Consider the following 19,101-nt stretch of genomic DNA (forward strand, 5'->3'; position numbering starts at 1 on the left):
AATTTATGGTTGCAACGTTCATACAGTGTTTTGTGGGCCTTTTTATTTTCATATTATATTGTTGTATTACAGTAAAAGAATTGATATAGATAGATATAGATGACTGTGTGTATATATAATAAATATATATATATATATACATACATATATGTGTGCATGATTTACATAATGTAGGTGTAACTGGTGCATATACTGCAGTTTAATGTACTACTACTTATGGACGATTTTATTAATAGGCTTAAAATACAACCACCATTCTTGCGTCGCATGTTCACGTGATACAATTAAAAGAAAAATGTATTCTTAGCACGACTTAACTATTCATCAAGCTTGAAGCGTTGAATTATTCTGGTTAAGCCTGATCATCCAGTTCATAATAAATTCGCAGATTATTCATATTAAGCCTATTATCCGCAAATGCTGAACGGAATATTACTCTCTGGTATATGAAGCATTTGCATTAGTAAATCACTTCATTCAACAATAAAAAATACTAACCTAATCGTTCGTAACATTATTGCAGAGTACAAATGAATATGAAATGAGGCAGTCAGTGTTCAGGTGAATGTAAACAAAACGCGCGAGAAATTAATTCTAAAACCTTAAAAATAATTAAGTAGCTTAGTTCAAGATGTCGTTATTCGGAACACAAATGGCTGCACACATCATCATAATACGACCCATCTTTTGGTGATTTTAAGATCACCCAAAGCGGCGAGATTGCCATGATTTTATTTCTAGGAGTTCTATGGAATTCGGGTAACTCAGGTTGGGCTGAAATTAACGAGATTAATTTGCCATTTAGGGAATGTTCCCTCCAAGTAAGAAGGTCGTTATTCGGAACACAAATGGCTGCACACATCGTCATAATACGACCCATCATTTGGGGATTTTAAGATCACCCAAAGCGGCGAGATTGCCATGATTTTATTTCTAGGAGTTCTATGGAATTCCAGGTTGGGCTCAAATTAACGAGATTAATTTGCCATTTAGGGAATGTTCCCTCCAAGTAAGAAGGTCGTTATTCGGAACACAAATGGCTGCACACATCATCATAATATGACCCATCATTTGGGATTTTAAGATCACCCCAAGCGGCGAGATTGCCATTATTTTATTTCTAGGAATTCTATGGAATTCGACTAACTCAGGTTGGGCACAAATTAACGAGATTAATTTACCATTTAGGGAATGTTCCCTCCATGTAAGAAGGCAACAACCATAGTCTGAGACCATGGCCACAACCCCACAATCCAGGTGTTATAGTACCTGAGCCGTAAGCACTAGCAAGCAGTAATGTCCTGGTAACATCGCTGACTATCACTTGAATGACCTAGAAATTTGCTATGCATGACCAAGAATATTCTGATACGGGATTCCGTTATTAACACTGATTCACCAGTTAAAAGGTACATGCGGCAGGAACTTTTTTGCTTTGTCTTGGTATTCAGCCACCCCAACTAGGAGGAGGGGCTTATATATGTGTGTGTGTGTGTATAATGTGTATGAGTGTACATATGTGTGTGTGCGTGTGTAGGCATGTATTTATGTATACGTGTATGCCTACAATATATATATAAATATATATATGTATATATATATATATATATAATATATATATATATATATATAATATATATATATATATATATACATACACACTGTATATATACCCAGTGCGTGTGGTCCCAGTGGTTCTGCAGCTACAACTCTCATCTCCTTAGTAAGAGTGTCATGGTCGATCCAAGACCGGGTACACTAAAATGATATGGGTCCGTTTTCTGGAAAATCTATTGTACCTTTTCTGACTTTAGCACTAATTTTGTAATTAATCAGTAGTGGTTGGTAGGTTGTTCCAGTGGATAACGCCAACTTCATCCCAAAAGACCTGTTCAATATCGGAAAGAATCAATAAACTCGACTCACCTTCTTAAGACGAAGTAGTAGTTTGAATAAAATATTTATTTCTATTCCATATATGATTATGTATTGATATATATATATGTATATATATATAGATTTATATATATATATATATATATATATATATATATATATATTATACATAAATATATGCATATATATATTATACATAAATATATATATATATATTTTATATATATATATATATATATATATATATATATATATATATATATATATATATATATATATATATATATACAGAAAATATCTTCTGTCAAGTGATTCGTACCTAATCTTGCACCGAGCGGAACAAAAAAGGGACGACGTCAACCATATTTCTACTCCTCCGCCGAGAGGTGTCTGACTTCCACCAGAAGGGAATCCGCGATATGTTCCCTTTCGTTTCAATCTTGCCTTTATCAGCAATATTGGAGGTTATCTAATCAAGAGAGAATATTGATCGACCTGGGGACTATTCGCACACCTGTCCCCCACCCCCACACTCCGCCCTCGGTAGGAGTGGGGTGGGAGAGGAGGAGAAGGGCTATGGATAAAGGACAGAGAATAGGGCAAAGGATGCCGCCACCGCCGGAGGAGGGTGAAGGACGGGAGACAGAGATGATGAGGAAAAATTGAAATCGCGCGTGACAGAGATGGAGAGAGGGAAGGAGACTAACTATCGATTAAAAATTCTTAAACGGGGAAAGAGAGAGAGAGAGAGAGAGAGAGAGAGAGAGAGAGAGAGAGAGAGAGAGAGAGAGAGAGAGTGTGCGCAACAGGTTGTGATATGAGAGGGAGAAAGACAGACATGCAAAAAGTTTAGCAAGCAAGAGGATAAAATAAAGAGACAACTGGTAACACACACATATATATATATATATATATATATATATATATATATATATATATATATATATATATATATATATATATATATATAAATAAATATATATATATATAAACAAATATCATCGCAACAAGTTATGATATTAAAAAGAAGGGCAAGAGAGAGAGAGAGAGAGAGAGAGAGAGAGAGAGAGAGAGAGAGAGAGAGAGAGAGACCTATGAATTATTAGCCAGGCCATAAATCTTTCACCTTAATATGTAGGTCAATTCTAATGATTACTGGGGATTACGGTATTTGCAAATAGTTTAATATTACGTATTTTAGTCAATATGCAACGCAGGGCTATGAGAGAGAGAGAGAGAGAGAGAGAGAGAGAGAGAGAGAGAGAGAGAGAGAGAGAGAGAGAGAGACTAGTAAAGTCTGATTACGGACTTGAGTTTTAGGTTTGGTATGTATTCTTCCATATTTTGTTCACACTCTTCGCAATTGGAACTTAATCGTTACGATTTTAATTTCATGAACTTAGCCATGAGTGTCATGTCAGCGGTTCCATCGTAGAAATGAAATTCCGCTGCCAAACAAAAGAGAACGAAGCTTCAGTAAAAGAATTAAATCTTCAATAATTAGAAACCTACAAAAACAGACAAAGAACTACAATTTCACGTTTTACACAGAGTAATAACTATCAATAATGAAACCGACATATACACACATACATACATATATATACTTGGATACTTGTGCAACATCATTCTACGGACAATCTTTGGGCAAACAAGTTACGAGAACAGTACAAGTGTTATAGTGTTAGTCGTGAGGGATAAGTACTGTAGACGAAGTCAAGTTCAATACAGGATGAACTGGGTCGCACCACCCACAGAATATTCCGTCTCATAATGAGTTTTACGAGTACCTCTACTGTATCCGGCTTCCATGAATGCTGACAGATTTATCCTTACAATTTATTTTCCTCTTATAATAATTTTTTACCCTTTTTCCTTACTGGGCATCTACGACTCGCCAGGACTTGCTACTATCACTCTTTCTCTCCTACTGATAGAATACAGTGCAGAACATACATTTTAGGCCGAAGATCAAGCGCTGGGTCTTGCGAGGTTGTTCGACGCTAAAAGGAAAATTAAGTGTAAAAGGTTTGAAAGGTGTAACAGGAGTAAAACCTCGCAAGTGTTAGAAGAGGCTGGAAAGTAAGAAGGAAGAAAGAACAAGAAAGGAGGTACAGTAAAATGAATGAAAGGGGTTGTAGCTAGGGGCCGAAGATACGCTGCAAAGAACCTTCCGTAATGCCTACAGTGCACCGCGTGTGAGGTGCAATGACTGCACTAACCCCCTACAGGGCTCTCCTACTGATGGATATCTTAGGATTTAAATGGGTTTGTAATCCTACCTGTTGAATTTCTCATTTCATGACCATATTTTCACTTTTTCATACCTTTAATTTTTACTTATCTCATCCATGGCCATTTTTTCACTATAAATATCGTATATGACAATTACGGGCTGCTGTATGAGCAAGAGCCCGTGCTGGCATAAAACCAGCTCAGTCCAAAACAACAACTAGTCAGTCGTAATTGGGACACCGTTAAGAGTCTTTCCTCAGTCTCGCATATCGGTTGAGGAATCAGCTGCTACAACTGCTCGTTTCTGTTCAAATTTTCTTAATGACAAATTTCAAGTCAAAAACCTCAAGGTGATTTGAACATATTTTCCTTCATCTAAAAGCGAAAGGGTTGGTTTTTCAAGTAAACGCAAACTTACTGATGACATTCACATACCGGATTTCAAGTCCCATACTCAAAGTTGAGCTTTTTGACCAACTGGTGGAGAAGGTATACCCTCTAAGCACTTGTAAATATATTTTTCAGTCTCACATTCAAAGCAGTTAGAGGAACATGAGTGAATCACTCTGCAAAAATATGCATGTAGTCAAGAGGTGCATATAATTATCGAAAACTGAATCCTCATTCATGCATAATTGCTATGCGAATACATTTTATGTATGAATAAACTCATGGAGGGAGCAGCTTCGAAAGAAGACCGCAGGAGTATCAGAAAGGCTAAATAGTACCCAAAATAGGCTGTTTACAAAAGGACCCATGCATTTTGGAAACTGATTAAAATGCTCTTGGCAAAGTTTGGAACCCCGCGCCTTATAACTTTCATGGGCTTTCAATCCTGATGAGTTCGTTTATGAAAGTGGGCACAAGTGCTCATTTAGTTCAATAACTACCATATGGTGCCCTTATAATGATTAAACACCTCTGATCAGAGAGTTATGCGTCACGAATTATTGACCCAAAAGCTTTAGACACAAAACAAAGTGTGGTATGTGTGTGACTTCCTTTAACATATATAATATATTAACAGCCTTTAAATTTAAGAAATGTTATAACCCTGAAGTGATAATGCTTTTAAAATACAATTAATCTGCTGACATTCTGTACCTTACTGTCCCCATACACATAGTGAAATTCACTTATGTTCGCAACTTTAGAACATTTTAAGGCCTATTTGTGAAAATGCTAGCTTTTTGAAGCAAGATACATAGCTCCCTTTCTTGAAATGGCAAGAGTAAGTCACTAATATACTTTTTGCAAATTTACCTTTCTTAAACTCTGTGTAGCTCTTTACATATTCAGAGAACTTGGCAACGCTAAGGTGGAGATCCCACATGCAAGGCACAAGATGACATGTAAATCCTGCTGACTTAGACACGGTATGCTTTCAATGTGCTATGATTATTTGTGCTTTACCTGCAGTTTGCATATTTTGTATTGATCTTCTTGTAGATTCTGCATACTCTGGCAAGTGTTTTATTTCTCAATTGTATTACCTTTGGGTATTTTAAACAGAACAAGCATCGGATGAGGCGTCCACGCTACAGTAAAACATGCCATGAACACCTCAGCAACTTACTGAGCAAACATCACCAACAAGTTAGATACAAGTAAACCACTTTTTGGTAGTCCTAACCAATGCTCCATACAATTACCCACCTGTTGGCTTGTTTTCCACCTGTTTGTGATATGTATACGGTAAGTTTCCGACGTGTGCTTAGGAGATTTTTACAGTTGCATGGATGCACCCTTACGCTTTCAGTGGTATCTTACCGACGCTCAACAACGTCATTTTAGTTATTAGTATTATCTACGTTTTCGTAATATTTCTGAAATGGAAAAAATATTCCCCTACTGACAATACTGGGTCAGGAGAAGTTTTGTTATCTTCGAGCAATTTTGTTTCTGCTTTTAATGAAACTCTTCATTACATTGATTCATGCATCACTGAGATCTATGAAGAACACCGAATTTGAAAATCATTAGCGGTGATGTTCAGGTTAACAATATTTATGCAAATGATAAGAATTATTAGGAATTGATAAATTTGATCTTTAACCCTTGCGCACATATTATGTAAATACACCTTAAAAACATATACACTTCGTCAATTTTAGATATTTATGTTAACATTTATAAAACACGATTCTCCATATTAGCTTTTGTGATTTATATGAAGATATTTATGTTAACAATAATAAAACACGATTCTCCATACTAGGAAAGGTAAATTGGAAGGTATTAATTACCCTTGCCACTAACGACGAGTTCTCTTTTCTCTTTAAACCAACAAAAATCAACGGCTTGGTAAATCACTTCTAGTTCTTTAGAAAATGAACTAAACAGGAATATGTTCCTATACCTTTCTGAAGGAAGGCAACATACGAATTTTATTTTCCGAATTACGGCGTATTATTCTATTCTAGTTCCACCCAACCTTTAGACACCATTACTTTTTCATACTCGTTCTGAAGACAAAAATAAAACCCCTTTAGTCTTGTAGGACTTAAAGGCAAGGAGGTTTCTTCTTTAATCCTCCGGCTTCTATGAGAGCCCAAAAAGTCTGCAGCCACTCTGCGTCCAGTACAGGTTTATACTAAAAGCCGGAGGATTAGAGAAAGTATTAAAAATATTGCCAGACAGTAGATGCCACGGGGGCATCAGCATTTGACGAAAATAAAAGAAAGCCTGTGTCTAGAAAAACAGGAAGATACTGGCGAAGTCCCTGGGGTAAAATGGGGTAAAGGTAGTCTGGTGCCTCTGGACACCTGCCTTCATTGCCTCTGAACAGAAAAGTTCAACGAACGCCTTGGGACAGGACAGACCACACCCAAACACAGAGAGAAAACACACACATCGCCTGCGACGTGGAACGGATTAAGCATGTTCTGATGAAATTCACTGTTTATGTTGACCTAAACAGTGAATACTGCACTTGGTAGTTAACTGACTGCGTTAAATCGCAGCCAGTGTAACAAGGGTATGGGCCTAGCAATCTCTTAAAATACCTTCTGAGAACAGAAAGAGTAACCCTTACTGGCGCTGCTCCCTTCTTGGTCAAAAATTCTTTGCATATATATATATGTATGTAAATATATACATACACATATATGTATATGAATGTACAAGTATATATACATACAGTAAATACATACGTACATACATTCATATATATATATATATTTATGTTATATATACACACATTTATAAAAAGTCACAAATACATACCACTTAATTTCAAATTCACTTCACTTTACCTTGGGAATAACTTACGCCCAGTGAATTAAAATATAATTGCATATGACCGGGCCAGGATTCGGGCTTTTTGCATTTTGTGTTTCATACATATGCGACAGGAAATAATCCAGTAAAATATCAAGAAAGAGGCAAGTTAACTTCGATTCTGTTGTACTGATTAATGTCAACTTTAGGTTCTATACTTAGAAACGAAATCAACCTATCTCCACCGTGATAACTCAGTGCAAAGTTTGTACCAACTCCATTTTTGAACGTTCTGTCTCTAATTCCATGGGTATTTCGAAGGTAAAGAGATCTGTAAATCAATATACCAAGGGAAATTGGTCGCTTCAGATCTCTGAACATTGAAAAGCTTCCGTATGAATTAGTGAAACCTGATACATACATATATATATATATATATGTGTGTGTATATATTTATATATATATATATATATATATATATATATATATATATATATATATATATATAATATAATTTATATAATAAATATATTTTATAATATAATTTTATAAAACTATATTTTATATATATATAAAACTAAAAGTCTCTCTCTCTCTCTCTCTCTCTCTCTCTCTCTCTCTCTCTCTCTCTCTCTCTCTCTCTCAGGCATCATTGTTATAAAAGACCAAACGGCATTCAAAGTTACGGAGTACATTCGCGGAAGTTTTCTCTCCTCAGCATTGAAGTTTGGCTTAGTTCCCTTCCGAGGGCGCTCCTCCCCTTTCTTATTTTCCTCCTTCTTCTTCTTCTTCTTCTTCTTCTGCGGGACGACCAAAGGAAATTCGCAGCTTCGTAATATCTCCCCCCCCCACCTTCCCTAAACTCCCCGTGTCTCTGGTGTTGGTGGGATTCATCTAAAGACCACCTAATTAACGTTGAAAACACCGAGGTGCAAAAAAAAAAAAAAATTGTAATGAAGATGAGATTATTAGCGTTTGGGGAAGTCTGTTTGATAATATTTTTATTCTTAATATTTTCGTTGGCCCGGGTTCATTTAATATTTTTTTTTCAGGACGTGAGGGTGGGATTGGAAATTTGACATCTCTGACTATCTATCTATCTATCTATCTATCTATCTATCTATCTATCTATCTATCTATCTATGTCTGGAAAATCGTCGATCCTTTTGTTTTATTCCCCAAAAATTACCATTTATTTTTTCATATATCTATCTATCAATCTATCAACACAAAAACACAGACATTAAACACACACATACACAAATAAATGTGTGTATATGAGTGCATGTCTGTGTGTTCATGTAAGCAAGAGTGTAGATAGATAGCTACGATAGACAGGTAAGAAGAGATGACAAATTTCCAATCCCTCCCCAAACAGTCGAGTGGAAGAAAAAGAAAGGGATTTTAATGACCCAAAGACCACGAAAACACTGGGAATAAAAATATTATCAACGGACTTCCCCAAGGGATAATAATCTCGTCTTCATTACAGTTTTTCTACCTCGATGTTTTCGACCTTAATTAGATGGCCTTTAGATGAATCCCATCATCCCGAGAGGGGATTTTACAAAGCACCGAATTCCCTCTACTAAACTGGCAGAAGAAGAAGGGAGGAGGAGTTTGAGATAGCGGAGTTTGAGTAAAACTTAAATGCTGAGATGAGAAAACTTCTTCGAATATACTTCGTAACTCTGAATGCTATTTAGTCTTTTACAACGATAATGCCAAGAGAGAGAGAGACAAAGAGAAGTTCTAATCCTGCCTTTGCGTCACTACAGAGAGAGAGAGAGAGAGAGAGAGAGAGAGAGAGAGAGAGAGAGAGAGAGAGAGAGAGAGAGAGAGAGAGAGAGAGGGCGGTGGGGAGAAAATCTAGCCTGGTTAGCAGACTGGTAAATCACAGGTTAATCTCCAAATCCTTTTGGCAAATGGAGCAATCCAAGATAAACTATCCTCCGAGCAGAGCCCATGTAATCGCGCGCGCATGCTCGCTCGCCCGCACAAGGACGCAAACGCACACACGCGCGCGCATGTAAGTATGCAACACGCAAAAACATAAGATATCTAAAAGTGCTTTCGCAAATTAATCTCATTAAATTCTCGTTTTCTGTTTTCAGCATAAACTAGGCTAGAAATAGAACTACTGTGTCATAATTGCAGTACTCTTATGCAATCCCGAAATCCTGAAATAGATGTCGAGTCCCTAAACGGAAAAGAATTACTCTTCGATATTTTCTATCTGTTTTTACTGTGCACCTTTCGTCAATTTGACATCTGTTACAAACGTGACTATATAACTTGACTATATAACGCTAGACATATTTTTTATTCGTTTGAAAGAACAAGAAACAAAGATTAATTTTTGCGGACAGTGAAAAAGATTAGGAAGTAAATGTTGTCTTATTTGTTCTTTGATGCGCCCACTAATAAGGCAAACAGCTTTATGTTATGCATACACACACACACACACACACACACACATATATATATATATATATATATATATATATATATATATATATATATATATATATGTATGTATATGTATAAGATTAAACTAAAATGTCCTTTAATATCCAATTCGCTCTACCTCGGAGATAATATATTTTCATATATTAACTAAAAAACTCCCCCTCGGTTAATATATATGAAAATATATTATTTCCGACGTAGAGAGAATTGGATATTAAAGAACATTTGTACCTTAATGCTTGTACAATATGAATCACGGTGATGTGATAAAATTCATTCATTCATATATATATATATATATATATATATATATATATATATATATATATATATATATATATATATATATGTGTGTGTGTGTGTGTGTGTGTGTGTGTGTGTGTGTGTGTATTTGCCTGTAAGTGGAAAAAACATATTACAGAGGGATGCAACAATGGGCAAAATGTAAACACACCGGTGATAACAAAATACAAAAATCATTTGACATGCAAATCAATCAGTTAACAAAGACACTGTGCTACTTACATTTTCAATTTGAGATATTTTCTCCTGAAGGAGATTAATCATTGCTGACATCATGGCAGACATCTTGAAAAATTATAATTCTTTAATATTTCCACTCAAAAATAAGAAAGTTAATTATCTGTGATCTAATGGGTGTCTACTAAAAAAATAAGACTTTCTTCTTCCGTAACAAGATGTATTTCTAATCAAAAATAGGATTTGCACTTGCAACGAATATTCTTAACAGTCGATCAGGAAATCTCTCTTCATCCAGTTTTTGTCTGTTTTCTTCTTATTGAGTCATCACACTAAGCAGCTGTTTATTTAATCACTACCAGCAAGTTATCTTCTTGTACTTAACATTTCACTAAATCCTTTATTACCCGTTTAGTTTTCTGTCACAACTGTTACTTCTTTTCCTACAAAATTATTCTATGGCGAAATCAGAGTATTCTTCAAAAGTCCTTGATTTTCCTTATGTGTTGTCACTCTCTGTTAGACATTTTCTTCTTTATTTCACCTTTTCATTTATCTTCTGGTAGAAACATTCCCAGAGCTGTCGCAACGCTAAACTGATGTCATTCAAACACTAAGTACCTTATTCACTGTCAACTTAACACTCTGGAAATATCTACTTCATCAGTCTGCAATGCAAGCACTTTCCGCACTTTTTTTCAAATGAAATCAGTATTTCAATTTTTTAATACACCTGTGTCTCTTTTCAAGGGGAATGTTTTCAATTCTTTCAACGTACCTTCCCCCAAGCTCATATTTTCAAAGCCATACTTTCATTTTCCTTTCTAGTTTTAAACACGGGTATTTTCAGTGTCAGAACTATGTCCTACTATGAAAATTTATGTTACGCTTTACTGAGTCAGGCACAAAACTTCTCTGAGCTTAGAAAAATAAATATCATCTATTTTCCTCCCTGCGTTTGGAAAACAACACATCATTAAAGTTGATCAGTGTCATGCAAAATTGCAACGCGCGCTCAGCCTAATAATTTGTTAACTGGCGTCCAAAATATTTTTGTTAGCTCATTTAAATCAATGAAACATGCAAAATGTGTAATGCTGAGTGAACACGTGTACGAACTATCCTTATTGATACATCGATGCTATCAGGATATGCGCAGAATAAAATCCCGTGTTGATATTATGTAAAAGTATTTCGTTCTAGATTCCTAAATACGTATACAGTTTAATGTGATGATTTATTTTGTACATATTCGATAACAGTTTGAATACAATAACAAAGGAATGTTTGGGATGTACTTACGTGCTAAAGCACTGATTGCACATACTCAAACTATTCACTCGTTATTAATGTTTTTCATAATTCAAGATGTGAATAATGTACATACATTCAAAATAATCTCAAAATATGACAAGAAGTCAACGTATTCAGAGCATATATGCGGATCATTGAGAAAAAGTTACTTTCAAATTTCCACGAATACTCTTTTTCAAAGTTTCTATCTTTTTAAAATAGTCATATATTTGCTTAGCATATCAGCAATACCTCACATAATTCATAATAGTTTTATGTACACGATTTACCAGATACTGGACGAAATGTAACAAAATTTTTACATGAATTATACAAACAATGTTGAGAGTTCAGTAAATTAACAAACGTATTTAGGAATATGCCTTACTCATCTTAAAAACGTTGTAAAAATCAAAACACTGACTGAATCTGATAAGTTTTTACAATGCTCTGAATGTGCAGTGATTATCCAAGCAGTAATCTATGAGGTATGAGTGAGTTTGAAAAATAGTGTTCGGAATGATTTAAAAATGTCTGAAATATTCATATCTTGGATAAACATAAAAAAATGTTCAAAATCAAAGAAGCCTCAAGAAATTCAAAACTTCATTACTTTTTTTTTTTTTAACTCAATAAGCAAAACGCATAATTAACTTAAAGCGCATTCACGACATCTGTTTTCTTTTCTTTCTAGTCTCTGGCAAACTAGATTATCAGAATGATTCCAAGAAAATGCTTTTTAAGTCAACAACAACACGGGCAATTAAATCCTTACCCAGCCCCTGTTAAAAGCAAAAATAAATAAATGAATAGGTAATAAACAGGACGAACGGGATAGGACGGTAAACTGGACGTAATCACGGCACAAAAAACGGAGAATCCAACAAAATTACACAAATTACTTTCCATAACAGCCGGCTGCAAATTACCCGGTTATTAAACGAAATAACTAAGCAATTACACTTGAGCAATGTGCAAGAAACCAGTCATTTCGCTGCATGACGATACAGACCAACTAGTGATTTTTCTTCCAATTTACGACCCTTTTTAGGCTGTGAAGTAACGAAGCTGACACGAGACCAGCGGCCTATTTCTAAATTCAATCTTTGAACCATGCTCTAACTTTGCTCCGAAAGACTCCGGTGTCAGCAATGGGTTACGATGACACACCACAAGCCATCAGGGTGAGCGAGTAACAGAGCATGGAACATATAGGTTACCCGTCCACGAGGAATACAAGCCCAATAAACACATGAAAATGGTAATAGAATAGAATAGAATAGAATTTAGGTCAATGGCCAAGCGCTGGGACCTTTGAGGTCATTCATCGCTAAAAGGGAAACTGACAGTAAGAAGGTTTGAAAGGTGTAACAAGAGGAAAACCTCTCAGTTGCACTATGAAACAATTGTTTGAGAGGATGGAAAGTCAAATGGAAGAAAGAGAATATGAACGGAGGTAGAGTAAAAGAATGAAAGAGGTTGTAGCTAGGGGCCAAAGGGACGCTGCAAAGACCCTTAAGTAATGCCTACAGTGCACCACGTGAGGTGCACTGGCGGCACTACCCCCCTACGGGATGAAAACGGTAATCAGTATTTTAAAAGTATTTCATTGATCTTAATGGCCGACTGCGTCTTCCCCATAAGCAAATATTCAAAATTTTCAAAGGTTCTACGAAATGATCTGATATGGAACACATCACGAGTAAGCGATCGACAGACATGATAGCGAGAAATATATTCAGTTTGTGCAACACAAATTCAGCGACTAGGCTAAAGAATCTGGGTCTCACCGGTTCATCTCAAAATATTTCGTAATGAAACGAACGAAGACATACGGAATTAAATCATATGGGATATCTGAATGATATTTTCTGGAAAAGATCAGATCCCTTTACATGGCTAAAATGAATTACGGCGCAGGGGAAGGGAAATCTAATTACCTACAGTCAGAGATGACGAAAAAAAAATATATATCGTGGCAGAAAATTTTGAGGGGGGAAAAATCTACCATAGGCGAAAATTCATTAGAAAAACTTGTTATACCAGGCAGAAAACCTATGGAAAAAAAGCTACAAAGATCAAAATTTCGGGACAAAATTTTCGGGGAAAGATGGGAGAAAATATTTTAGACAAAACTATCACATGCCACAAAACTTAGAAGGAAAAAGTATTGCCTGAGAAGAAACCCACGAGAGAAAACAAAACTCTCTAAACAAAAACTTAGGCAAGAGGCATTGCTGTACTGAAATCGTGGTAAGAGTAATGAAAACTATACGAAAAAAGACACTATACGCTTACGCGAAATAACAAAAAATCCTTAAAATAAGAAACACATATATTTACTTAAAATTGGACGGAAATGCATTCTACTTCATACAATTATGAGAAAGCATTTACAACATAAAAATGAAGACCACGATATCTCATATAGGACATAAGAGAAAAGATTTATAAAATAAGAAAGGATCTGAAATATGTTCATTTAATTAAAAAATGAGCCGGAGAATGTGGAACATGTTTTTGCTCATAAATAAAACGAGGGTAATTTACTTAATTTGATACAATGAGAGGAAATACATCCTCCCTCAAAATGAAAAGATAATTTAATTAATTCCGAAATTAGCAGTGGTTGCATAATATCCTCCTTGAGCTGGGATGCAATTACATTTGCTACGTTAAAATGTCATATAAGGGAAAAATAACCTACTCTTTTAAGGAAAGAGAAAACTATTCAGCTGCTTCAGACGAAGGGGAAATCATTAATATCCTTGAAATGGAACAGTCATGTTTACCTCCTTAAAACTCAAGGTAAAAAAAAAAGCATTCATTTGCTTAATACCGGAGAGGACAATGCACACTCATTCTAATAATGAAAACATATTCAAAACTGTAAGAAGCAAGAAGGAAAGGATTTCCGCTCGGTGAATAAAGCTAAGAGAAAAATTATCATAATTTTCGTTTGCATTGTTTTTTATTCTTTATTCTCTTCTCCTCTTGTCACAGTTATTTTCTTTTCACTTCGAATTCTATAACGAGGATGCGTGCTCATCAAGTAAATGGTCGTCTATTATATCAACCATAAACTATAATAATAAATTACCTACCAATTAAGCAATTAAAAACTAAAATATGGCATATGTAAATACAGCAACACACACAAAATCTACAGTAAATAACGTAATCGGGAGGAAACAATAGCAATGCGATTAATGTGTAGAGTATTTCAGTGCATCGCGGAAGAAAAATACATAAGAACAGGTTTTCTAAATAAATGATATATAAAGATCACAAACGCCACCCAACCGCCTACTGCACGACAAGCTCCTCTACAGAGACAAACAATCTCCAGGCTGATTGGTTCGACCGTTCTTTTATATTTCTTTTGCCATCTCGACTACAGTCTGTTTTTTAGGAGCTGACGGTAAACGTCCGCAGGCGGTACCACAGAAGCTGATCGTGACTGGTGGATTGGAGACTCGTCACCGAAACGTTCTTGGAGAAAGTCCGGTCGTCGATTTTACCGTCTCATTACTCAGAAAACTTATGCATTATACATTTTCGGATATTCATCGCGGTATAAAATTTGACAATATTAAAAATTATGCTGTATTTACTTTCTACTTCTTCAATACATCGGCCAACCTGGAGCAAGTTAGAAGCTTTAATGACATCTGCTGGGGAAATTTACTTTTGGCAGCAAGATTCACAAGATAACAGATTACAAATCTGAAATTCTCTCTGTCCTCTTTCTGTGCCCTTCCCTTTCCTAAGCCTCTTTGGGCCTGCCCTGCAGGAGGTCAATAAGTCGCGAGTCCTGTTGGCCTTCGGAGAAAAAAAAATCATAAAAAAACTCCAACTTGATGTAGAAATTAACCGGAGCTCAACTAGAATTGGGATTAAAATGGACGGAGATGAAAACAAGAGGATTGGACGATTGAAGAAGTAGAGAAAGAGAGGAAACAATGAAGGGAAGAAAAATAATAAACGAGGCACAGACAGAGAAAACAACAGATGCAAGGAAGCGTAGGAGAGGATGATCGATACACAGGAAAAGGGAAAAAATGAAAGAAGGAATGAGGTGGAACAGGAGACAGATTAGACAGGGAGAAACTGAAACGAAAGGAGAAAGAGAAATATAAGCAGACGTTTGGGAAACAAAAACAAGAGAGGGTGCAATGACAATGTATATGAAATGAAAGAAAAAGCTATAAGAATCAACCATCGGCTTCATAAAAAAGAGATGGATTATGGAAATCTCTCCGATACAAAGAATAATAACAAAAATACTTGAAAATTCATAGACAACTAAATGGGAAAAACTCTATTTTCTGTAGAAAACCAAACAGAACATTAAAATTTTTATTTAACAGACAATCCGAACATCACCTTGATTAAATTTCCTCTCTCAGTCTCTTAAACACACACACACACACACACACACACACACACACACACACCACACACCACACATTCACGGGAAGTAATATCATCCAAACAATGTCAATTACAAAAGGGCCATTTACCAAATTGCCCCTGAGGCCGTCCTCATCAGCGTCCATCATTACCCATCCGAAGATGACTTCATAATAAAACGCCTGTTTTCTTTTCATCGTAAAAAATACTATTTTTTTTCCCAACTATTGCACTTTCCCCTCCGAGTTCATATTATGAAATTACTGGGTTTAATTAACAATGTATACGGTCGGTCACTGCGCATTAAATGTTTTACTTATGCAACAAGAGAGTCTTGCCCTTCAACTCTCAAGGAGAGAGTTACAGATGATTCCCAAATACTCTAAGAAAACATGAACAACTAAAAGATGCGCCGAAGTTTCTTCGGTGCAACCGAGTTTTCTGTACAGCCGCTACAGCATATAATCAAGGCCACCGAAAATAGATCTATCTATTTATAACCACGGCCCAGTGGTGGCCTGTCCTATATCGTTGCCAGAAGCACGATTATGGCTGAATTTAACCTTAAATAAAATAAAAAAACTACTGAGGCTAGAGGGTTGCAATTTGGTATGTCTGATGATTGGAGGGTGGATGATCAACATAGCAATTTGCAGCCCTCTAGCCTCAGTATTTTTTAAGTTCTGAGGGAGGACAGAATAAAGTGCGGACGGACAGACAAAGCCTTCTCAATGATTTCTTTTATAGAAAACCTGAAAAACGAACCACCAAATACTGACCAAGAACTACAAAAATAAACCCCTTCACAAACGCCTATGGGAAGGACGAAAGTACTTCATCCATCGCAGGCTTCCCACGCCTTGCGTTTAATCTTCCCCACAACAAAGAAAGCATAAATGATTCGAAGAACCAGTGGCTTTCAAAGGTCTTTACGTGAGAGCGGAAGAGAGAGAGAGAGAGAGAGAGAGAGAGAGAGAGAGAGAGAGAGAGAGAGAGAGAGAGAGAGAGGATAAGGATGGACTAATAATCCTTCGTTACTTTAGGAATATTACGCTGAATGTTGGACGATATGGGCGAAGTTAGTGGTTAAATAGGCAACCTTGTTACTTAATTTTACTCCCACGCACCATTTTTTTTTTTTTTGCATTTTCAAGTTTAAAGTCTTCACTTGCATAAAAATAACACACTTACGAGGGGACAAACACAAATATATATATATATATATATATATATATATATATATATATATATATATATATATATATATATATATATATATATATATATATATATATATATATATATATATATATATATATAATATAATGTATGCATGTATGTTCAAAACAAAGTATTTGTATATACGACCCACGACCCAAACCCACAAACACTCGCACAGACTCACACTCCAACTCTCTCTCTCTCTCACACTCACACACACACATATATATATATGTGTGTGTGTCTGTGTGTTCGTATGCATATTTGTGCGTGAGTTTCTAACCCAAGTGGTAATTCATACGACCCATCACTGCATATGCCACAATGTGCGTGAGGTTTATAACGCCATTATTTTGTGACCATTCAAAATCTACAGAACACGTCACAATATTGAGAGAGAGAGAGAGAGAGAGAGAGAGAGAGAGAGAGAGAGAGAGAGAGAGAGAGAGAGAGAGAATCAACAAGTGGGTAAAAGAAGGTGTGCGCACGAGAGGGAGGCGTATGAGTAAACCCAATATGAGGGGAGGGTGAGCCCTCTTTGTTATCCCTTCCCACCCACCCTCTCTCTCTCTCTCTCTCTCTCCCCCTCATTGATCGTAGGCGCAATGGGCCAACGACAAATCTACTCACTGTTGATCTACAAACAGTTGTTTGCTTTACCTCCCTTCCCCTCTGCACTCCACCTGACCCAGGCGATTCTATTTTCGTTCTTTCCTGACTTTTTCGAATTCGTCTCCAATCCATCGCCCTGTCCCCTGGCGTCTGATGCACAGTCCAGTCCTCCTTTCCCTATATATCCGGTGCAGTCTCTCTTTTCACTTACCCTCTGGTACACTGTTTTTCCCCCTTTCCCCTTGTTCTCTGCTACACATTTCTTAGAAACGGATTGGCTTCAGCAAAAGGCAATAAAATCACTCAGTTCTCTTTCCACTTACCTCATTACTTTCCCCTTAACCTCTGATACACAATACCCGTTTCCATAATTTCTGTTATTTCCCCCTTGCCTCTAATATAGGATCTTCTCTTTCCCAAAGGATACGCCTCACTCTTTCCTAACCTCTGACACGTAGTCCCTATTTGACCTAACCTATGATGCAAGGTTTCACTTTCCACCTAACCCGTAATACATGGTCCCCCTTACCCCCCATCTCTGAGGTCTCGCTTTACTTCTGACCTCTGATGCACGGCCTCCAACTTCGGATACGAGGACCCAGTTCCCTACCTCACATCCCCCTTCCTCTGATAAAGGCCTCCCTTCCCCCAACTCTCTGATATACAGTTCTCAGAAGCGGATTGTCTTTACATAACGCCTATAAAATCAGCATCACCATTCCGCGAGATTTAGTGAGCGGAGTTTTAAGAGTTTTACGTGCACAGTTGATTTATCGGGTTAATCAGGGAATATTTACTGCTATTCCTTGGGAGGGGAGAATGCCTTGTTCCGAGGAGCTACTGAAAAAGGGCGATGCATTCCCGAAGATTTTACCCAATTTCTTTTTGCTAGTTTGTATGAAGTTGTGGAGTTTGTGTAATGAATACCTAGGGTAATTTTGAACTGCCCCTCTCTTAATGTGTCGAGATTTGAGTATATATTTCAAAAGAGCAGAGGGGGTTTCGTTATATTTTGAAAATCATAGTATATTTCCAGATTTACCTGGAGACAAGATGGGTGTTAATACGCTATTTTTTTTAATATTTTGATAATTATGGCATTTTAATTTTGTAAAATTTGTTATATGTATAAATCCACTGCCGTTTGTATGCAGGAATATATTAACAGGGTAACTACAGAATTCTCCAGAAGCATTTTTTTTCCTATCAAGTCAATTTTAATGAACTGACAATTAAGGTAATCGCAAAACTCTTCATACAGGA

General features: G+C 36.3%; 1 protein-coding gene across 8 annotated transcripts in view; it reads right to left on the reverse strand.

Annotated features, from left to right (window-relative positions):
* Positions 1-19,101, reverse strand: part of Epac (Exchange protein directly activated by cAMP) — a 659,154-nt gene that overhangs the window by 144,132 nt on the left and 495,921 nt on the right. The window contains exon 2 of one of the 8 annotated variants that reach the window (XM_067123720.1): positions 10,345-11,251. The exons of the other annotated variants lie outside the window; for them this stretch is intronic. Within the exon in view, the coding sequence (XP_066979821.1) occupies positions 10,345-10,407 (63 nt within the window). The 5' untranslated portion in view covers positions 10,408-11,251. The remainder of the gene's footprint in view (positions 1-10,344; positions 11,252-19,101) is intronic. 8 annotated transcript variants of the gene reach the window in all.

This window comes from Macrobrachium rosenbergii, chromosome 21, assembly GCF_040412425.1.
Source record: "Macrobrachium rosenbergii isolate ZJJX-2024 chromosome 21, ASM4041242v1, whole genome shotgun sequence".
Classification (NCBI taxonomy): domain Eukaryota; kingdom Metazoa; phylum Arthropoda; class Malacostraca; order Decapoda; family Palaemonidae; genus Macrobrachium; species Macrobrachium rosenbergii.